The following is a 22,548-nucleotide window of genomic DNA, read 5'->3' on the forward strand; positions in this document are numbered from 1 at the left end:
GATTGGGAAAAGCTCAACAAGTACTACAGCAGGCTGGATGAGACACCAATCTATTACACGGCCTTAGCGCTGCACCCGGCTTTCCGGTGGGGGTATTTCGAGAATGAGTGGAAGGATAACACGAAATGGGTGATGAAGGCGAAGCAGATGGTCCGAGAAGTGTGGGAATCGAACTATCGTCACCTGCAGGTGGTCCGGAGTCCCGTGGACGACGAACCAGTTGCGAAGCGGCAGCGAAAGTACTACAACCCTTTTCAAGCGTACTGTGAGCGCACGCGGCCGGTTCTCGGATACGGTTTGGTGAAAGAGAAAGCGACTTTGTCTGACGACATCAATGAAGATACTAACGAGCTCGAATTATGGCAGTCGTCATGGGAGGATGGAGATAACGATGTTAGAGATCCAATATCATACTGGCATGAGCGCAAACGTCGGTATCCTCGTCTTTCACGAATGGCGCTGGACTTCCTTACGATCCAACCGATGTCAGCAGAGTGCGAGAGGATGTTTGCGGCGGCAGGGCGGATGGTGACGCCACTACGAAATCGGCTGGACGCGGACATTATAGGAATGTGTCAAGTGCTGCGATCGTGGTTACGGGCTGGGGTGATTGACGACCTGGACGTGTCACTATTTCCTACCGAGAATGGTAGTGGTGATAGGGCGGAAGAAGAATCCTAGGTAGAGGTGGGATATGAAGAAAAGGGGATGGGAGAGTGGGAGTGAAATAGCTCGGCTTGGAGATCAACGACTTCAACCAGTGTCCATTCAACTCAATTTGACGGATAATTGATCAACGCCACTGGAGAGAGTGGTTGACCAGATCAACTCACCGCCACCGAGCCATTCAGTTGATTGATTTGAGTGGTGCACACCCTTAGCGATGTGCCATTCACCATCTTCGAGCACAGTTTCCTTCGGAAGATCTTCAACCATTCCGACAGCGATTTAGTGTGACTTCCAGATGGCGTGGAGTGGTAGCTCTATCACTAGAGAGATACACCGGCTCTTTGAAGCGAATCGAGATACCAAGGCAGAGCTCTGGAACGCGTTGACAGCGGTGCATATTAGCTTCGATCTCTGGACGTCACCGAATCGATTTGCAATCATGGCTGTATTTGCGCACTTTATCGATCAACTGGGGCATCAGCAGTCCCGTCTTCTGGCTTCGGGTCGTCAATCTGGTGCTTATAGTGGCGAGAACCTTGCGGGTTCTCTGGTCGACATCGTCCACGAATGGGAGATTGAGGGGCGAACTGGCTGTGCCATTTCTGATAACATGGCGGCAAACGATAGTTGTCTGTGCCACATGTACCAGCAGCTCGATCCATCGATGAGGCCTGTTGATTTAAAGGCCCGCTGGATGCGATGCTATGGGCACACGCTCAATCATACTTGGGCATTGTAGAGTAGAGGGAGTTCTACCTACTTCTTTACCCTACCCAGGTAGAGAAGTGGTCTCCTCTACCCTACCCGGGTAGAGTGGGTAGAGAGTAGTGGGTAGATTGGTGGATAGACTATAAGGTAGGTAGGGAAGGCAGATGCCGCATATATGCTCAATTCTTCTTAATAAGCCACTTTATAAATTATTATACATCCCAACCCTCCTCATCAAAAACAATATTCATTTCATCATCCATCTCCACAGCCTCTACTATCATCGCTAGCTGCTCCTCCGAAGAGATGAACTTCCTCGCAAACCAGTTGCCCATGCACTCTAACCTCTGGAGGTTCTCTGGCGATAACCTAAGCCTATCCTAGCTCTGTGTACGGCGTGCTCCCGAGGATTGTTGTTTTGGTTCAGCAGAGGAGGGTGCGATTGAGAGGATATTGATGGCCATACGGTGGAGACGAGGATAGCGCCGGCGTTGCTCTGGAGTTAACCACCACTGAAGATGAGTTATCTTCAGAGCATCAATATCGATAGTTTTATCTCCAATAAACGCCATAAACATATCTTCATCCTCTTGCAAAGTAGGTTGAACTATTAGACGACGTTTTAGCTGGTCTAATTCATTCTCTACCCTCTTCCTCGAGGATGGATGACACGTATCGATATCAGCAACAGCAGCAGGGGCAGGGAGTGATTCATAAGGGAGATGCGCGTATTCCTTCTGCCAGATCGAATAAGCAGCATCGATAGTCTCTGACGCCACTCTCCAGGCCAGTTCTGAAGAAGGTAATGCTTCCGCTTCGAGGGATCGAGAAGCATCGCGGCGGCGTATACTGGCGTTGACTCAACGAGGGCGTAGTATTTATCAAGGATAAACCAGCCCATCTCAATAGAATGAACCATGCGGAGATCCTTCTCTGGGCCTGATTTATATAGCACCTATAAAACATTAGCTTCAAGCATTATCTTGACAAAGTAGGATAAACCTTCTGATCCTCAAAATAGGTGAGGATAGCATCCATAAGGGTAAGGCATTGGGATAATGAAGCCTCACTGCCTTTAGCCCATAGTGTACCACCAGCAAATACAGAGAGAAACCTCTCCGTACGCTTAAGTTCCCAACAGGCGATACAGTAATGCAGGCTTTTATTTGAGGACTTCCCACTTCGATCAGATCTCTCCTTTGGTCTGAATTCAGGCTCCGAACCTCTTGCATATCGAAAAAAAGGTCCAGAATGAAGGTTTCTCGGAGGGGATCGAGGCAGTACTTGGAAGAGCACTAGAAGCAACACTGGGCGTCGGCAAGGAGAGGTTCAACATCGAAGGCGTTGTAGGGACGGTAGGAGATAATGAATGCTGTGAGAAAGACATGGTTAGAGGTATATATAATAAAGGTGGACTGCAAAACAATATCTTGGTGTGGATGATGCCGGTAGTAACAGGCAGGGAAGGAGATGAGGAGTAAGTTAATTTCTTGCAAAGGTTTCTAGGTACATATATATGAAAAGGAGCGAACTACCTATTCAATGCAGTGCCAAGTAGGCTGCAGGCAGGCAGTAGTAGGCAGTAGCAGGCAGCATGTTTGGTAGCATATGAACTCACGTGAGAGGTCATAATATATTCAGCAGAATGGATGAAATTAGACGACTCGTCAAGGAATTCAGCATCCACAATCTTAATCTTATCAGATGATAAGATCTAATTGACCAATCGGGAGTGGGTAGGGCTCTCCTTACAATGCGCAAGTATGCAAAAGACGGCCATCTGCAGTCACGGCTTCGATAAAGCTAGTCCAAATGCGGGACTGAGAGCCTTTGAGAAAGGCCTTCTTGTTCGGATCGCTAGTACCGATAACCAAGGAGTCCAAGCCTATATTCACAGTTTGTCGGTAAGTTTATAGTAAGTCAATAGTAAAAAAGGGCGAGTCCTTACCAAATCCCGCCAGGATACCGCCTTCGTCGACAGTAACTGTGTTCTCGGGCTTGATCCATCCATACTCTCTTTCGCGGATATCGAAGTACCAATTGATGGCCATTGGAGTAAAGGAATTGAACCTCGATGCCTCCTGGCGCTTTCCTATCTTAGCCTTGGTAGCTGGATGGCGTTTCACGAATCTGGCTACCCAGTGTACACCGATAGGCTTTTCCCGACCTTATTGTCGTAAAAGGGCAGCAACGGTGGCGCGAACTTGACTGTGAGACGGAGCATAGCCAAGAGCCTCTTGTCTGAGTACCCAGCTGACTAATCTGGTCTCTTGGGTCTTTGATAACAGCTGGGCGGGATAGGTGACCTCGGACTTAGATGGTAGACATCTTAAACGGTCTGAAAGAGTGGTCTGAGGCATGCCATGCTTCTGGGCAGATTGGCTTTGGGAGAGGCCGTTGTCCGTGACATCCAGCATGGCTTCAACAATTTCACTCTCAGTATAGAAGCCTCGGGGCATTTCAAAGCCGGTTTTGTGGCTTGAAGGTAGATGTAAGTCCGATGAAGGCTTGAGAAAATAGAGTCGTAAGAAAGTCATCCATACCGATTTTACATTGTTGGAATACGGCCAAGCCACTTACGTAACCTACAAAGTTATGCCATAGTACTAAAGAGCGGCAGATTCTCAACAGAACCAACTCCTGCACGTAAATATAACTTAAATACCGACCAAGGAATGAGTAATTGACAAAAGAATTTTGTATGGGGAAATTTCATTTTTGCTTACCGGTGAAGGGGTCTTACCGGTGGAGGGGTACTGCATGGTACCGTCTACCCTTGGTACAGTAGGCTTGCAGCAAAACGTATTATGGCTTACCGTTCATAAACTTTGCTTTGTCGATATGTTCTTGAAGCAGCTTGACATGTGAAAATTGGAAGGCTTTAGGGCAGAAACTCGATATAAAAACCTGGCAATCCGTCCACCATTGAACTGCGAATCTTACAAGTTCTATAAAGAAGGCATTCCTTTCCTACCCTTACACTCCTGACCGGCAAGACCCTCTGGCATACCAAAAACCAGAGCTTGGGACACTGGCGTGTGCACAGACGCTTGCACGGACTCGTGCACGGATGCGTTTGGACATAGTACGGGGTAGGTACACTCTAAATGTTTAATTGGATATGAGCTCCCATGAAACCTGTGAAAGGCCACTACCGTTCGTTTTATAGAAAAGGGCAGCTGACTCCAGTAACCAGACTAATTTACCTCACCCAGCGAAGCAGCAGACATCTCGGACCTAACCAAAACCCAGGTCTAGACAAGTCTATTTTATAGATGCTCCTTACCTCATCCTTGTTCAACGAACCGTTCAGTCTCTCGTTTTTCTTCCTCGCCTGCCGGATTCTATCGCAAATCGCTGCCAAAATCCAGCCATTGCCAAGCCTGCGCTGATAACCCACCAAACTTAAGCTTGACTTATCAGCCCAAGTGATCGACACTTGCCAAAGTTCGAGCGCCGATGTTATCTCAATTTCTCGACGGCATCTCACTTTTGGGACATTAACATGGACGGGCGTCGATACCTCGTTGCTAGAGACTTGGATGAGTTAAGCCATAGTGAGTGATTACAGTCCCCTTATCCTCATGCCTATCGACAGCCACTGAAGACTGTCCACAGTACTTCAGCTGGTCCCTCAAGGTAACAACTGCATCTATTGTAACGATGGCACAGAGCTCCAATGTCCTAAGTGCTCAGACGGCGAGAGCTGCCAATTTACCGTTCCCCTCGACTGTACTCAATGTGCTACATCCGTCTGCATTCAAGATGAAGAGGCCGGATCTGACAAAGGCGGCGGCGGCCTAAACATTGGCGGCATTATTGGCGGTATCGTCGGTGGCATCGTTATGATTGCTGTCGCTACATGTCTAGTCTGGAGGTTCTATATCAGGCCTAAGAGGTCACAGACTCCCATATCTATGTACGTCGAAGACTTGGATCTTGTGCAAGGCTCCGAGAAGGATGCCCCCTCGAGGGGAACTCGTCCCCAATCGGCATGTACTGTTCATTCTATCGCTCCAACCGTCCTTACTCGAGCCTCCAATATTATCCAGATCGCCTACATCCCCGGTGTTACAAACCGAGTGACTCCGATGCCACCAAACGTTCTTTCCCCCGTCCCTCCGATCCCCCTGTATCATGCCGAGGGCAACCAAGCCCAAGGAATCGACGATGAACATTTTGTCGTCCCTAGCGACCTTCAAGACTCGGCTTACCTGGGCCTATCTGGCTACTCAGACAGAACCTCATACGCTCGCTGGAGAGCTAGTTCTTATTGGGTTAGATCCTTGTGAGTGACCGCTTGGGAGGCTTCGCACAGTTGATGTCGCAGGGTAGGCATTAGTAATCTAGCTATATGCTTTTAAGTAACTCTGCGGGATGGAATACCCCGCACAAGAGATAACTTAAGAATAATCAATCAACACATTTGCTGCTGCTCACCACATTTACTTTAACCCTTTAAGCACGCTCAGTGCGACAGTTGAGGGGATAACGTCAATGTGTTAAGGCCTCCACCTCACTATGGAAAGCTCAAACTTGACTGGCGTCGTTCAGAAGAAGCATCACCCCTGCAAGGCGATTTCTCATTAGGGAGGAAACATCTTAGTGGGGCGTCCGAGCGTCAGTATGAATGAATGAAGGAGTTTATTACGCCCGGGAGGATACGCCTCATAAGGCCTACAGCGTTGAACTTCGTGACATACTTTTCCGGACTTATGGTCCTAAGACCCGCAAACCTTCATCTGCGCCGACCCTTACGGCTTGCCACTCTCCCCAGGCTCGCTTGTCCCTGCGACAGACCTGATTGAAGGCCAACTTCTCCAAGTGTTCAGCATCCCATCTTCAACAGCTGAAGCCTGGTCTGTCTACCAGAGGCTGCGCCGTGTTACTTCTTATTATCTTGTCTAGTTTGTTAGTATGTTTTCATGTCTGTGTAGCATCCAAACGGCCTGTGCTTTTTGCAAACTTGATCGCTGCTCGCACCGCTCCCAAGTTTGGGCTCCACCTATGCCCGTCCTCTGCTGCCTTGCCTCCCAGGAAGAATGAAAGATTACCCATCATTTCCCGGTCGACAATTCGCATGTGTTCCCGTTGCTCGTCCCACCGTGGACATCGGAAGAGGAAATGGTCCACCGTTTCTTCTTCCTAACCACAGTCGCATGTGTCCGCCTCTACTGCGCCTATCCTGTGCAGATACCTGTTGACCCGTGCCATTCCTGTTCGTAGTTGCACCAGGATGTCAGATTCGCGTCTCTTCAGGGCGTCATATAGTATGCGCGTGTGCTTGCCGGGCAGCGCCTTGTCGAGTTGCTTTGAATAGCCGCCTACGCTCTCTGGTAGCACCATGCACCGTCTGCGCTATGCCAGTAGTACTCTTAGTCGGGTCGATCGGGCCTGGGGCGGCGGTCTCGATGCTTTACATCCGCTATCTGTTGCCTTTCGTGCTTCGGCCTTTGTTTTGCTCCCAGTGTGAAAGACTCATTCGCGGACGATACCCAACGCATCTTGATAGTGTTGCCACCCTTATCCAGTCGTTCCGCGTGTCTGTAGATCTCCCGGATAGTGCCTTGCCCTGACTGCTGTCAAACTTTCGCAATCGCTTGTAGCGCCGATCAGCTTCTTGTTGCAATAATCACATCTCGATGTCAGAGACCGTCAGGCATACAGCTGGGGACTACTGCTATCGCTTCCAGCTCGGCTGTGTATACTTTCTGCTCGTCTTTCGGGCCCAGAGTGGCCGAGTACTTTGCCAATACGTCATCCGCTCCTCCACCGGCGGTGTTGCGCACAACGCCGCCCATGCCTACTATGCCGTTTCTCGCAGATGCGCTCGTTGCGATGAGCACTTGTCTCATGCTGCTAGTCTCGGTCATGTCGTCGCCTGGGCCTGCATCCCCAGCTGCTTCCGTGTCTGTATCGTTATCCACTGCCATACATCTATGCCATGGTGGTAGCGCGTATGGCTCGATCGTTTCCATCCGTTCTATTCCGCCATCGTGGGCGAATGCTAGTTTCGTCAACGGTGAGAGGCACCTCCGTGTATCCCTCACCCTAAATGTCACAAGCGGGTGCGTCTTCGACGGTCTTTGCATGCTGACGTAGAGCCGCGTGCCCCGCCTGCGCATGACGTTCGCCGACTGGAGTAATGCCAGTTGTCGCCCCGATTCGTCTCTGCCACTTCAGTGCTCTGTCGATGACAGCCTGAAGCCTGCTCGGTTGGCCTCCGCTGTCGGACCCGTCACCCAGGCCGAGTAGTCGTCGATAAACGCGATTGATCCACCATTTGCATCGATCTTATGCTGTACGAGGTCCGCGTTGAAGAAAAGGAACAGCACCGGTGACAAGGGCGACCCTTGATTATCCCCCTGCGGCCATCGTGCTGTTCATGTTTGAGACCGTGTGACTAAAATGGTCCGATCTGCTACTGGCTGGGATGTGGATACTATGTAAGGACCTGTGCTCCTATCGAATACACGCAACTTAGAACAAACAAGAACACAATCAACCCATTTTTATTTCAACATTTCGATAGTAATTAATTACAATGAATTATCATTGATGAGTCCGGGGAATCGTGGGAATACCTCATGCAGGCAGCCTGTTCCCTTTAAAAAGGTCCTCCATGCCCGCTCACACACACTCATGGGGTCTTCAATACAATTTTACTGACCTGGGTTGATATATCGTGCGGTATAACTGCACTGTTTTTCGTTTCTCTAAGTAGGATTCGAGCAAAGTTTCTGCAGCTTCAAGAGTTATTATCACGCCTTGCTATAGTAGGATTCTTTTTTCTTTTTCTTCAAATAAAGCACTTTTTCTATCCTTGGTTCGGTAATAACTTGCTTTGATTCAGGCTGACTTCAGGTTCATGCTCAAACGATACCGCTCCATCGTGAGGAGATGATCCAATAACCCGGCGCAATGCCTGGTTGCGCTTGTCAATGAGGCCCAAACAAATTGTAAGAAATAAACGATATTCTCTCTTTGCTCTCTCTTTTTGATTCAAGTCAACGACTATTGATGAGCATAGCTGACATGCGGGTGCACCTGTGCCCGAACTTTAGGTTGTACTTGAGCTGGGTATGAGCCAGAACGTTGAGTTACCAGTTCAACAAGGAGAAGGAAATAAAGAGAAGGTTGATTGCAAATTTATATACCTCTAGCAAGCAAGTCTAAGTTTGTGTTGCTGTGGCGGTTAACCAGCGGAGGTTTAGGATATAGGGACATCATTAAGTATGTTTTGCTTGGTTATTTTGACGTGCTTCGAGGTAGTGTTGTCGTTTTTGTTCCTACTTACGGGCAGCCATTGCCTTGGTCAAGAACTCACTGTTGGAAAATCCGGGAATCTCCCTTCCCTTCAGGATTCAGACTGTTAGTCAGAAAGTCCTAGATTTGAAGTTCAAGTCCTAGATACAATCATCTAGAGATATAAACCCGAAAACCATTCTCAGCTCAATAATGAACAATCAAGTTTTACAAAATATATTTTCACCCAGCACTACTGCGCAATATAAACAACACTCACCACGGCGCATAATTGCAAACCGTTCATGTTACAAAAAATGTTCTCTAGTGAGGAACCATCCTTTCTTCTATCTTAGTCTATTCATCTCTTTTGCTATTTCTTTTGTTCAGTTGTTTATTTATCTTGTTTAACGTAATACGATCCCTCACCACTTAAAGTATAGCACAAAAGATCACCGCTCCATACAAACCTTACCATTTTATTTGCACCGCAATTTGGCATAATGAGGCCATTCGCGGAAAAAAAATACAAAAAAAATCTATGGTGTGTTATTTTCTACGTGGTGTCTTATCCTGGGGGTTTCAAGATTTGAAAAATTTCTCGCTTTCTCATCCTTCGACTCTCGTAAAGTTAAGAAGACTCTGTATTGGTTTACGCGCGTAAAATATCTCCAAAATGGGTCGCTATGTTTATACCGAAAAAGACGTTATTGATGCTATACTCGATATTACTGAAGGTTCTCTATCGCAATACCAGGCCTCCGATAAGTACAAGGTGCCTCAACCAGTCCTCTTGAAAAGACCTTCTGGCCAGAAGAGCAGGAAAGAGTCTACCCACCTCACCAATGTGTTTCTACGAGTCAAGAGGACCACGTCGTTCGTTGGCTTCTGCGGCAGGAATCCTTAGGCTACTCTGTCACACATAGCCAACTTCAAATCTTTGTCAAAGCCCTCCTGCGTCAACAGGGAGATAACAAGCCTCTGGGCAAGCACTGGACCACCAGGTTCGTTAAGCGTCACCTACAACTATCTACCAAGCTTGGGAAACGCCAGGAAGCCGCCAGATTTGACGGATTTACTCCAAAGGCGGTCAATTGGTACTTCGATATCAGGGAGAACGAGTACGGCTGGATCAAGCCTGAGAACACGGTTAACGTAGACGAGGGCGGCATAATGGCGGGTTTCGGTAAGCCTTCTACAAGTACTCTATGGGTTTTCATAGGTTACAACTAATTGGTTGTCCATGAGGCCTGGACAGCCTCGTAATCGGGAGCTCTGACCCGAAGAAGAAGGCGATGTTGAAAGGCGTCCAGTCGCGCACCTGGACCTCGTTTATTGAGGCCGTCACCGCAACTGGTCGCGCTTAAAACCCGGGATTATCTTTAAAGGAAAAGGGCTACAGAAGCAGTGGTTTCTGAACGAATTCGAATTAATAGCGGACTGGCACTACATCACATCCCCGAACGGCTGGATCGACAACCATATAGCTCTCGAGTGGTCGAAGGACGTTTATCTACCTCAAATGGAGCCTCGTGATGCATCGGATGCTAGACTCATTATCCTTGACGGTCACGAAAGCCATGCACAGGTGAGGCTTTCGGGGTTTTTACAATGAAGTCTCCTGCTATAAGATCGCTAACGAGCATTCAGGATGAGTGGATGGCTACGTGCTTTCTGAACAACGTCTACTGCTGTTACCTACCAGCACATTGTTCCCATGGTTTACAACCGTTAGACAATGGAATTTTTAATGTCATCAAATGTGCGTATCGGAAAGAACTCCAAAAGCTGGCTAGTTTGACTGATTCTGCGCCGGTAGATAAAGTCAACTTTATTCGGGCATACGCGAAAGCCAGAGAGGCGGGCATGAGGAAGAAAATTATCTTATCCGGCCGGAGGTTTACTGGAAATTGGCCTGTAAATCGTCATAAGGCTCTAACACATCCTGAAATTCAACCGGACAAAGAAAGAGTGGTTGAACGGTTCAAGACGCCGAGCCCTCCTCAGTTGCACTCAGATGATACACCGAAAACGAGCCGGCAGGTGAGAGATTTGGCCAAACACCGAAGTCGTCCGACCAGGCGGAAGTACAGTAAGATTTCAAAGGGGTTGGAACCTTTAGAGATGAAGGTGGCCGTTCAGAATGCGCGAATTACTGGCCTAGAGGAGCAGATGGCCCAGCTGCGGCGAGGGAAGAAAAGAAAGGCGGTGCCGAACCCGAACCGGCGATTCATGGCTCTGGCGGAGACTCTAACGGCTGGAGAAGCTTTTCCTGGCTCAAAGGAAGCAGAAATAGACGTAGATGTAGACGAGGAGGTCGAGTCGGTGATTGAGGTGAGTGTCAGGTCAGAGGACGAAAGTGACGACTTTGTACTCGTAACAAATCACTGCCAGCGCACACGGAGCGGTCGGGAGATCAAAAAACCACGCAGAGAGTAGAAATTGATCAATTTTCTAGTCTCTCTCCAAAACTTCGCTTTTTAATTGATGACCTGGTAGTTTGTGCACGCATCAAAATTTGGATTTTGTATGGGCGAAGCGAAATTTTGGTTATCCATTAGGTGGGGTTATCCATTAGGTGGTCCTGGATGGTATTTCCTAACTTATTTTCGGGCCCCCAGTAGTTATAGAGGATATCCTGGGGTAATTTCCCGTACAGGTCCAAATTTTCATCGATCTGTTTGACGCATTCACACCTCCCGTAATGACCGATCATTTAGAAGACAAAGTCGTTGAGACCTCTCCACCAATTCTTTCACCATCAACGATACTAGCTGATGCCCAACAGCTACAGGAAGAACGTCTGTTTCGTCATTTCCGCGGCTGGCTCTTCTCCGAGCGCGCAAAGGACACCTCCTCCTGGACTTGGGACTACGGGTATGATATCCAGCGGGCTCATGAGCGAAGATGGGTATGCAAACTCTGCATTCACCAACGAGTCCCCCACCCGAAGAACTTCACACATACTGGTCTTCAAAATGCCAGCAAACATCTGTTCAAAGAACATCATATTCGGGCGCCAGAGGGCAAGACGAAGTCTTCGCCGCAGTTGAAAGCGGAAAGCGTCGAGAAGCAGCACCGCTCAATAGCTGATACCTTGACGCTCGATCCGGAAAAGCCGCGGGAGCAGGCCATGGCGAACTCCTTCGTCAAGAACTTCGACAGGGACCATTTTCAACGGATGGTGATGCAATGGATCGTTAAGAGTAATCTTTCCTTTCTCACGGTCGAAGACGAGGATCTCCGAGCCATATTCGATTATCTTAGTCCATCAGTGTCAATACGTGGTGGCCACTTATCTGCAGATACCCTCAGGACCAGGATTATCACTATCAACGACACCGCCACACCGTTATCGACGTCCTTCGACAATCTCCCGGCCTGATTCACATCTCTTTCGATGGCTGGACGTCGGGAAACCGGCATACCTTGTACGGAATCGCTTGCTTCTTCAGGGATGAGCACAACAAGCCCCGTAAGATTGTGCTGGGTGTGCCCGAGGTTTCCGTACGCCACAGTGGAACGAATATTGCAGCTCAAGTCCTTGATATCTTGACAGCCTACCAGATTACCGAGAAAATAGGATATTTCACGCTTGACAACGCAGAGAATAATGATACAGCGATGGGGGCCATTGGTCGTGAACTAGGCTTCACTGGTGCGTCTCGCCGAGGCCGCTGTTTCGGTCACACGGTCAACTTGTCAGCAAAGGCGTTGCTCTTTGGCAAGAACGCAAGCGCTTTCGAAGAGCAACTCTCCGGCGCGTCGGCCCTGCCGGAAGCAGACTGGGAATCATGGAGGAGCAAGGGCCCCGTTGGGAAGCTTCATAACCTTGTCTATGACATCTTTCGGTCCAACAGATTGATGTACTTGCTGCGAGATCTTCAACAAGATGCAATCAGCAAAGCCAGTTCGTTAAGGGAACGATCGAGGAAGCCACTTACTGTGGTGCGAGACAATAATACCCGCTGGCTTTCCCAACTGTACATGATCCGTAGGGCACTCAAAGTTCGGCCATATCTTATCTTACTGGTGGTAAAGTACAAACAGGAGTGGGAAGATGAGAATAGGTCGAAGAGGACGGGTCAGGTCAGTAAGTCCGCAAAACTGCCACGTATCTGCGAGGAGGAGAACAAGCTAACGGACAGCGACTGGGAAGCCCTCCAGTGCCTGGACGAGATATTGACGCATTATGAGAATGTAGTGAGGACTTTGGAGGGTGACAGACAAGTCAGAAAGAGAAGGCGAGGGTTTCTGGGCTCATATGGTAACATATGGGATGTGATTCTAGGTTTCGAAGAGCTCCTCTCGAAACTAGAGCAATACAAATTGCTTGCAGCAGGCTTTCCCGACGCCGAACAGTTCAGGATCGGGATTAATCTCGCCTGGGACAAGCTTGAAAAGTATTATTCAGCTCTAGATGAAACACCCATCTACTATGCCGCTCTTGCTCTCCATCCTGCATACAAGTGGGCGTATTTCGAGCACACTTGGGACACCCATCCAGAATGGGTCGACAAGGCTAAGGAGATGGTTTACCGAGTTTGGAGGACCGAGTACGCGAATTCCGATATCCTCTCTCAAGCAGACGAGTCAGACGACCAATGTCCAGCAAAAAGACGCAAGTTCTTCAGCCCATTCGAGGCCAACAGTCGTCATATGGCGGCAAGATACGACTCTTCAGACGATGAAGCAGTCAAAGGTGATGAATACGAGACATGGCAAGGTAGCCGCGAAGTGAGTGATAGGAGAGTTCGCGATCCTATTACGTACTGGCATGAAAGGAGGTTGAAATACCCTCGACTTTCGCGGATGGCGTTGGACTTTTTGACCATTCGGCCAATGTCTGCAGAGTGCGAGAGGCTCTTTTCAGCTGCCGGAAGAATGGCGGTGCCGTCGCGAAGCCTTCTGGATGCCCAAATTATCTCCATCTGTCAGGTATCGTGGTCATGGTATGGGGCTGGGATCGTCAAGGAACTGGATCCGATGTTGATCTCGTGGCGCGAGGAAGAGCAGATTTATGAGGGTCTTGGGATGAGTGATGGCTAGTTAGCAGAACAAGCAACGGCATGGCTGAGGGCTCAGGGCGACGAGGGAGAGAGTGAGGGGGTAGTAAGGCTGGGCAAGTACCATCCATGATCAAGAGCGCAAGTCACGTGAGCGAAGTGTACGACAAACCAACCGTCAACTACATCCACCAAAGGCGCTGGTGTAGCACACTACACCCACTACACCGGACAGTTGCTTACATAATTTACACTTACACTACTCTGGGTCGAAAAGTGTAGTTGGTGTAGTTGATCGGAACCTTGGGCCGCACGGAGAGGATTGGATGATATCGTTAGCTATCTCATCGACCAGGGTATTGATATCGATGACAAAGAGGGCCTGCATCTCACCCGAAAGACACCACTAATGGAAGCGATCCTCAACCATCAAGAAACGACAGCTGTGCTGATAGTCCCGCGAGGGGCTTCGAGAGGCCTATGTCCTCCAAACTTGGAGGCATTCCAGGCAAGTATACGAGAAGGTCTGACATGCCTGGTAAAGATCATCGTGGAGCGAAATGGAGTGGATGTCAATGCCGAACTAGGATACGGATGCACTCCTTTGGTGTTGGCTGTCTGTCATAGAAAAGGACGGATGATACCGACTTTACTGGAACTGGGCGCCAGCGCACTACCTGCGATGCGACGATTTTGCAGTGACAATGCATTTTTATCTATTCTTTGGCTGCTGGACTCGGGCTCTTCAGTTTTGCGGGGGTCCCTGAAAATCGACGAGACGTCGGAGCTTATCTTTTCCATTGCCACGGAACGGGTGTCACCATCCCAGAAGAATCAGCAGATTCTTTCTTTGGAGAGGCTTCTGAAATTACTCTGCCATGATAGACAAAGTTTTGGCAATGCCATGGTATCTTCCGCCAGTGATTTTGAAGATTTCCTGGATGCCCTCTTGCAGACGGTATTGTCCGTTGATCACACAGACGATCGTCTCGCCAGTCTGTTCCAGAGCTGGGGTGCGCGAATCCATACAGGAGTTTTCCTTCAACTATGCAAGATCTTGGGTTCTTCACTCTTCACCGAGGATATCCGGCGCTGCCTCCGCCAACATCCTGGACTGCTCCACTGTTTCGATTTCGTGCATCATTATTCTTTGCATTGTTCAAGCCCAGCAAGAGGCTGGGCAGTCAGCTACTTTCTCAATCGAGTGCCTAGCTACGCGATACGGCTGGTGCAAGAACTGAAGCGGCATGATCTTCCTTTAACTCGAAGAGGAGTCGAGATGTTGGACCTTTCCAGTTTGGAAAACGGAAAACGCACCCGGATAGGGCAACCCCAGCCCGGATTTGATGGCTTAGCGTGAAGGCAACGAACATGGCCGCAGGCGCCGAAGGAACAAATACCCGTGGACTAAGCTCGAGTTTGGGATTTGAATAGTAATCGGGATACGAGATACTGGCTTCTCTCTTCTTTCATCCGCCTCCAACTTGTATAAAGGCTCAAGAGTGCCAACTGCAGCAATTGCGCAGGCTCAATCGAACTTTGAGAGGTCTTGCAACCTTGGGTTGAGCGTAGATCTTGACTAGGATTTTGAGTACTCTGAAGATAACAACTGCCATCTGGATCCATTGCCGTCGGGTTGGCATGAAAAGATATATTGACTTGACCAGGGCATGGATGCTCCATGGGTGAAGTCCACGAGATGTCGGATGGCTGGCTGGAATTCATGGCTGTGCGATCGCTGGAGAGTTTGACTGCGGAGAAATGCAGAAGAATACAGTAGTTACAGCAGGTATAGAAGAGAACAGACCGTGAGATGTATGAGAAGAAGCAGATTATCATTCTCAGAAAAGGTCGCCCATTTGTTACGTTTTTAAAGCGGCTGACCCCCTGCAGCTTCATTATACCCCTGACTCGAACGATCAGTATTGACAGGATTGATTGTGCATGGCAACACTTGGGCCACTAGCTCCTTTATCTACTTGCATTTTTCCTCACATTGGTCCAGGAAGTCGGCCGGTTGAGTAGAGGCAAGAAGAGAAAGGCCATACCTAATCCTAACAAGAAGTTCATGACATTAGCCGATGCTCTAGTGGCTGGTGAAACTATTTCCGATCCAAATCAAGCAATTCAAGAGGCAGGGGCTGTTGAGGATGTGACTGAGGTCGAAGGGATGGATGAGGAAGAAAGCTCAAACTCGGAGGCGGAAGAGTTACTCGCTGTACGCACTCATACAGGCCGTGAGGCTAAAAGGCCAAGAATATATTAAAATATTGAATTCTAACTTGAACACTGTAAATAAGTTTATTTTTGCTAATTTTATTAAGTTTTTTTCATGAGGTTGAAAAAATGCATTTTGTATGGGCAAACTTTTTTTTTGCTTATTGGTAAAATTATGCTCCAAAAGTCTGTGGACACCCCACCCTGTAGCAACTTGATCCGTACAACAGGAATAACTTCACTTATAGATATTTTAATTAAATTAAATTCAATAACAATGAATTATATATCATTTTAAAGCCCTGATTTTTTTCTTCAATATTTTGTATACCAACCCTGGGCGCGAATGCATGCGTCAATTCGACGGGGGAGTGAGTCAATCAGCCGGTTTACCTGCTCAGTTGTAATTGCTGCCCACGCCAACTTGATACATTTAATCAACTTTGCTCGATCGACTTCGTTGTTTTTAAGAAGGTCTAATTGAGGGAACATCTTTTTAATATTCAGCTTCAATTGCTTCCAAATATGCTCAATTGGATTGAGATCTGGACTGTGAGCAGGCCAGTCAATCCAGGATATTCTGTGATCTAACAGCCAGTTCGTCGTAGACTCTGAGGTGTGAATACGAGCATTATCTTGTTGAAATTGACGAAATCCCTCGTATATAGGAAGTAAACCTTCTGTTAAAGCCTGTTGATAACTTAAAGAAGTATATCCTCTTCTTCTGGCGGTCTGATCGCGGATCATAACGATGATATCAGATTTCCCTCCTCTCCAGATTGCTCCCCAAACCATAATAGATAATCGTGACTTTCCATGAACTGTTACATTAACTAATTCCTTCATGAACTTCTCATGAGGCTTCCGGAATATCCAACCTCGTTTATAATTGGGTTGCGATTGAACTGACGATTCGTCGCTGAAAATGGTCTGAAGGCATCGTCAGTTGAGTGGAAGATTCTCGGAAGCGAACAACCCGCAAACTTCAAAGCGACAAACCTCCAACAATTCTTCGATATCTTCCTTCCAAGCTTGACACCAAGAAAGCCGTTGACGAGCGGTTTCTCTAGATAACGGTATTCTTTGCATAGCCCTCCATTTGCGACCGTAATGGAGGCGTATAACTCGGCGTATCGTAGTTCGTGAGATGTGACCACCTAAAAAGTTGACAAGCTTTTCATATGTAATGCGACGGTCGCGTTTTAATGAAATTAATACGTACCGAATCTGCTGAATCGTGAGTTTTCGGGGACGTCCAGATCTTGGTTTTTTATCCAGAGTTTGTAGAGTTTTCCAGCGTTGAACAATATTTGAGATTGTTTGTGGTGAACATCTTGCCTCTTGTGCGACAGCTCGATATGACTTCCCACTCTCTACAGCCTGTATAATAAGAGCTTTAACTACGTCATCGAATTCATGGTTTCTTTTGCGCTTTGCGCATAAGGTGGCCAAAATTCCATTCATTTGAGACATGTTTTGTCTAAGTTTTGTCCAAGTTTGTAATTAGGATCAGTCTGATTTTATCTGGTGGATTACACGTTGGCGGGGCACCGTCCACAGACTTTTGGACACTAATTTTAGAGGGGTCTTATCGGTAGAGGGGTATCGCATGGTACTGCTTCAAACTTACATGTACTCAGGACGGCACAACATCACGTCCCTGGGACTTATTAGGCCCAAAGAAATCAAACCCGACTGAACCTCGGAATCTTTGAGCCTGGCCCTGATCTCGAGACTTACTTGCCGGAAGGTGAGGATTCGGCTCTGCAAGAGGCTGCACTTCGACGAGAGATGGGTGAACGAGACTTGATTGCATCCGAGGTCTCAGTTCAACATCATCACATCATCCACGAGGCATCCGAGGTTTCACAATAGTCTTTGTTGGATGAGAAGAGACAGCGGAGTCAGTTCTAGTGCTGTGTTGACCATAAAGTTTGACGCCCACCGTGATACGCCAAAGAATAGTTTTAAAGGCCTGACAATCTTCTTGCCGGGATTCCTTGCCAAAAGAGGTTTTTTCTTACCGATTACTGGTGCACATCTACACAACCTCATCAGCCGCCGGCCTTGGGTTACTATCATACAAACCTGACGGTAGCCCGTAAAGTGCCGTACACTCGCATCCTTGATTGGTGTAGTTGGACATCCATTGAGATACAATCCATGTCACTGGCACCTTGTGGTTATTAATTAAATTCTTCTTAATCTTTCATGCGTTGTTCTACACGATATGTTGTGTAAGAAGGACTTGCTGGCAGAAACCGTCAATCATGAGCCCTGGCCTGTTCCCGTTCCTGGACGGGATTGGTGGTGGCCACTGCTCGATCATGATTCTGGCTCCACATGACCCATCCCCTTCGCCGTCTCCAGCACTGGCTAAAGAAACTTGCAATTACCCACGTGTTAAGTGTATACTATACCTGATACCTGTGCCCTTGTCTCCTGACCCCTGAAGAGCATGGCGAGGAGGATAAATATCTATCACTGCCTAGAATTTACAATATCTCGAGCAGTCTGATCTCTTTTCTGTTAACAATATCGCACAATGCCTCGTATCCAAAATAATTGTGGTGCAGGATCGGCATGCACCGACCAGCTATCAACTCCTTTTCTACTACCACCGTTTGAATTCTCGGAACTACAGCTGGAACAGCAAGTTGAATTCCCTCTATCAATCACCACTCTCTGTGGAAATAATCCAGTCGAATTCACTACGCCATCATGCCTCGATCCTTCTTGGATTCATGATCTCTCTCGGACAGTAGTGTTGGATCGATCGGCTAGCTATCACTTACTGTTTGCTACCGATCAAGGGCAGATACTTAGTATCAACCCAGGCTCTCCGGACATATCTGCTTTCACTTCATTTGATTCGGATGAGACTATCTTCTCCGATTTCGGTTGTTCAAGAATCGATAGGTATGAGACTACCATGACACTGCCAAGGACTTCACGAAGTTGAATGCTGACCGACCAACCTTAGACCTGACAAATCGGTAGTCCCGAATGACCCAACTTCTGTTCCTGGAGTACCAGTCGTCAGACCCAAAAGCCATGGAGAAAGCTCTCTTAACTCCGAAGATTCGTTTTCTAGTACCGCGCCCCATGGATCTAAGAGGAGGCCGGACATGGAACGTCAAAAGACCAGACTTCCCAAAAAGGCCAAGTTCAGCCACCCGAATTCCGGGCTGGACAACTCCAAGCTTCCCGATTCAGAGCCTGTTCGAAGTGAGGGTAGGAACAACCGCACAAACATCGCATGTGCCGACAAGTTGTCCCCTTCACCAGGCCAGATGAACAGAACAGTCAACGTGAGAGATACCTTATGCGCCGCCCTTGGATCAGGCAGCTAATGAGTACTATTTGGAACAGGATGATAAAGCCGATGAGCTCCGCCAGGCGCTACCGAAGCTCGATAAGAAAGGGGATGCCACCTATGCAATACGTGAATTATCCAAAGACAGGCCGGTAGACTCAAAAGCTATCCCCATACCCAATCGGACGAAAAGTAAAATCCCAGACAATGGGGTCTCTAAATAAGGTCCCCACAAGGGTTCGCAAATGGTTTTGTATTATACTTGGAATCTCCTTTAGTTGATTTGGGTTTTTGGACGCAATTAAAGCCGGCATTATTTTGAGATACTTTGAAGCAGCAACATCACAACAAGGTGTCATTCAATTTATGTACCTCGTACCACTCGTATCCACTTCCGTCAGATGACCACCTACAAAGGACGACTCGCAGCGCTGACTTCAATTCAAGTAAGTCAAGTTTGGGGGTCCAACTTGATTACTTGAAATAAAATCGTCCATGGACTTACTTAACTTGAATTGAATTGATATACTTGAAATGAAAGTGCTGACCTGAGGCTCCAATGAAGCTATTAGTCCTCTTACGCCTCCCCTCCCTCCCAACCCACCAAGTCCCCACCAACGCTAACCACCTCGCCCACAGTGATCGCTTGATGGCGTAGCCAGTTTCGTAGACACTGCATTTCCTCTATTACGTCGGGGCTTATGCTGTGCCTTTGCGAGCTTATCGTTAACTTGGTGACACTGAACGTCCGCTCAGGGTCAACAGACATGGCAGGAATTGCCAGGATATCGAGGGCAAACTTGCTCAGACGTGGGTAACGACTGCCTCAAGTACCTTGCCTAGGGTAGATAGCAGTGATATGGGCCTCCACGCTTTCGCGATCGAATAGTTTTCCTTATTTGGCTTCTTCAGTGGAATAATCTTGGCATGTCTCCATTGATCCGGTAGCACTCCTTCCTCTAGCGATGCACGGAATAGCGATAGGATTCGGTGCTTGACAGAAGGCCAGATCTCTTTCTAGACTATGGTAGGTAGTCCGTCTTCGCTAGGTGCTTTCCATGACTTTGCCGCAAAGAGCTGTCGCTCCACCTCCTCCATAGTAATATCCGGCATGGTGATGGCAGATTCCCGCTGGGGTCGATTCCCTTCCTCTTCGATGGTTGCCATCACAGCTTCAAGCGAGAGAGGTTGGACGTTTATACCCCAAACCCAAAACGGTATCGACTGAGCGAGATGAGCATAGGCATGCCGCGATACCCCTTTGGGAAATATTCGAGCGACGCCGCTACTGTCGCGACGCAGCTTGAGCCAATCAGCTTACTGGCTTTGGGGCAAGCTGAACTTCAGCTTCGTCAGCAAAATAAGACCCTGGTGCGGCATGTTCTTCTTTTTTTCTAGGCTGAAGCTTAAACGGGCACCAACTCGCACGATCTTAACTGTATTGAGTATGGTTGAGGCGGCAGTTTATATCAAGCGATTGAGAAAGATCCGCAAGAAGAGATGAAGCTGCATTAGTTATCTGCGAAGAATGTAATTTTCCCACAATTTTCGGCATTGCTGTCCTTCAAGCGGCATTGACGAGGTCTTGATCTTTTTACATCATAGAATTCTTGACTCTCTTTCTCTACTCAAAGATTATAAGTATCTGCTTGTTTCCCCTCCAGATAGTTCAAATCAATAACCACCACTCCAATACACAGCAGACATCATCAACCAACTTAATACCCTTTTATCCTCTCACACCAAGCAAACATTAAACTCTTCACTTCTCAGCATCTTCACCATGCGCGTTCTTCCTTTCCTCCTCCCTCTCCTCGGGCTCGGGGATGCTCTCCTTGTCCCCAACTCAAGCGGTCCATACGGGGTTGCCCTGCGCGTCCAAGGCATGACCGACGATCATCGCATCGACCCGTATGACCCAAAGAAGGGTCATAGACAAGTCCTCACCTCAATCTTCTGGCCGGTCAACAAAGACTCTTGCTCTAAGAAGACCATTCCTTATATGCCACCCGCTACGGCAGAATACTATGGACAGATAGTGCAGGCCATGGGTCTTTCTAATGACACCTTCAAAGCCTTTGAACTGGAAGTCTGCACTCCCAATCCCTCGCGCAGAAGCAAATCTGGATGCGAAATCGAGAAGAAGAAGTACCCTGTTGCTATCTTCTCGCCTGGTGGAGGCAACTCTCGGCTTCTGTACAGCGCTATGGCACGTTCACTGGCGAGTCATGGAAACGTAGTGGTTCTTATCGATCATCCCTACGACCCAGCTGTTGTCGAATTCCCCAATGGGAAAATAATCAAAGGTGGTAACATTGCCGAAGACATTCCAAGCCTCGAGAAATTGACTCATGTACGTGTTAACCTCTTGAACTTTGGTTCCTCCATTGCTAATTTTGTATCATAGGTTCGAGCAAAAGATATCTCCTTCGTCATCTCACAGATCAAGAGCCTTTCATTCCAACGTAAGGTATTCAAGGGCTTCCCAGGCGCCATTGATGCCGACAAAATCGTTGCTCTTGGCCATTCACAGGGTGGCGCCAGCGCAGCCAACGCAATCCTCTGGGACACTCGAATTCGCGGCGGAATGGATCTCGACGGTCGGCTATTTGAGCCAGTTCTCAGCAAAGGACTCAAGAAGCCATTCTTTCTAATTGGCCGACCCGACCATGACGAGAGCGATAAGACGTGGAATAAGTTCTATAACAACCTGAAAGGCCCTAAGGATCTGAAGACGATCAAGGGAACTAAGCACGGCTCTTTTACCGATTATCCTCAGTTGATCGGTGCCCTTGGTTTGCCAAAGGGAACTGAGAAGGTCGTTGAGCCACTTATTGGGTCTGTGGATGGAGCAGTCCTAGAAAAGCTTATCGCTAAGACTGTGGTGGAGTATATGAAGATCTGCTTTGGTCACCACTGAGGAGGATCCAGTAGGGAGGATTGAAGGACCCAAGGACAAGGTTTTCTTGGCTGGAGGGAAAGGGAATTAGCAGATGCGAAGTTCTCAACGGCCACCGTCACTGAGGGTTCATCGGTTGACCTCACCATCGCCCTCAAGTTATTGTTTCGTTTCTTCTGTTGTCATTCCTCTATGTCTTTTTCAACAATGTCTTAATAGATGCTTAATGGTTTCTTTCGTGTACCAAACTCGAATACAAGGTTAGGACATACAGGAGCTCCTAGATCTCGTGCAACAGCTATCAAACCAAATTAATACAAAATGTGAATCTCGACTTGAGATATTTCCCTTCTCGCCCACTATCCTAAGTAGTCGCTGCTTTAACCTGAGCCCACCCTGAGCTGACCTATGGAAAAAGAGCGGGACCTTCGTCTCACGTTCTACCCCCCCTGATAATTCGTTATGCAAGATAGCACTACGGATATTAC

The 22,548-nt window shown here is 48.0% G+C and overlaps 5 protein-coding genes across 5 annotated transcripts; 4 read left to right on the forward strand and 1 right to left on the reverse strand.

Annotated features, from left to right (window-relative positions):
• Nucleotides 1-4,882: 4,882 nt before the first annotated feature.
• Nucleotides 4,883-5,669, forward strand: FOBCDRAFT_139167 (uncharacterized protein; the record flags this gene model as incomplete). The annotated part of the gene is made up of 2 exons (XM_054705929.1): nt 4,883-4,934; nt 4,996-5,669. The coding sequence occupies 2 exons, from the start codon at nt 4,883-4,885 to the stop codon at nt 5,667-5,669; spliced, it is 726 nt and encodes a 241-aa protein (XP_054561904.1).
• A 1,353-nt stretch (nt 5,670-7,022) lies between these two features.
• On the reverse strand, nt 7,023-7,502 carry FOBCDRAFT_277061 (uncharacterized protein; the record flags this gene model as incomplete). Its single annotated transcript, XM_054705930.2, has 1 exon — nt 7,023-7,502. The coding sequence occupies one exon, from the start codon at nt 7,500-7,502 to the stop codon at nt 7,023-7,025; it is 480 nt and encodes a 159-aa protein (XP_054561905.2).
• A 6,433-nt stretch (nt 7,503-13,935) lies between these two features.
• FOBCDRAFT_140271 (uncharacterized protein) lies at nt 13,936-14,988 on the forward strand (the record flags this gene model as incomplete). The annotated part of the gene is made up of 1 exon (XM_054705933.1): nt 13,936-14,988. A coding segment is annotated over one exon (1,053 nt), but the record flags the coding sequence as incomplete, so codon positions are not given.
• A 3,402-nt stretch (nt 14,989-18,390) lies between these two features.
• FOBCDRAFT_139922 (uncharacterized protein) lies at nt 18,391-19,483 on the forward strand (the record flags this gene model as incomplete). The annotated part of the gene is made up of 4 exons (XM_054705934.2): nt 18,391-18,764; nt 18,829-19,156; nt 19,218-19,353; nt 19,440-19,483. 4 exons carry the CDS (start codon nt 18,391-18,393, stop codon nt 19,481-19,483), a joined length of 882 nt encoding a protein of 293 aa, XP_054561909.2.
• A 1,461-nt stretch (nt 19,484-20,944) lies between these two features.
• FOBCDRAFT_140647 (Alpha/Beta hydrolase protein) lies at nt 20,945-22,081 on the forward strand (the record flags this gene model as incomplete). Its single annotated transcript, XM_054705935.1, has 2 exons — nt 20,945-21,514; nt 21,569-22,081. 2 exons carry the CDS (start codon nt 20,945-20,947, stop codon nt 22,079-22,081), a joined length of 1,083 nt encoding a protein of 360 aa, XP_054561910.1.
• Nucleotides 22,082-22,548: the final 467 nt, after the last annotated feature.

This window comes from Fusarium oxysporum, chromosome VII (genome assembly GCF_013085055.1).
Source record: "Fusarium oxysporum Fo47 chromosome VII, complete sequence".
NCBI lineage: Eukaryota > Fungi > Ascomycota > Sordariomycetes > Hypocreales > Nectriaceae > Fusarium > Fusarium oxysporum.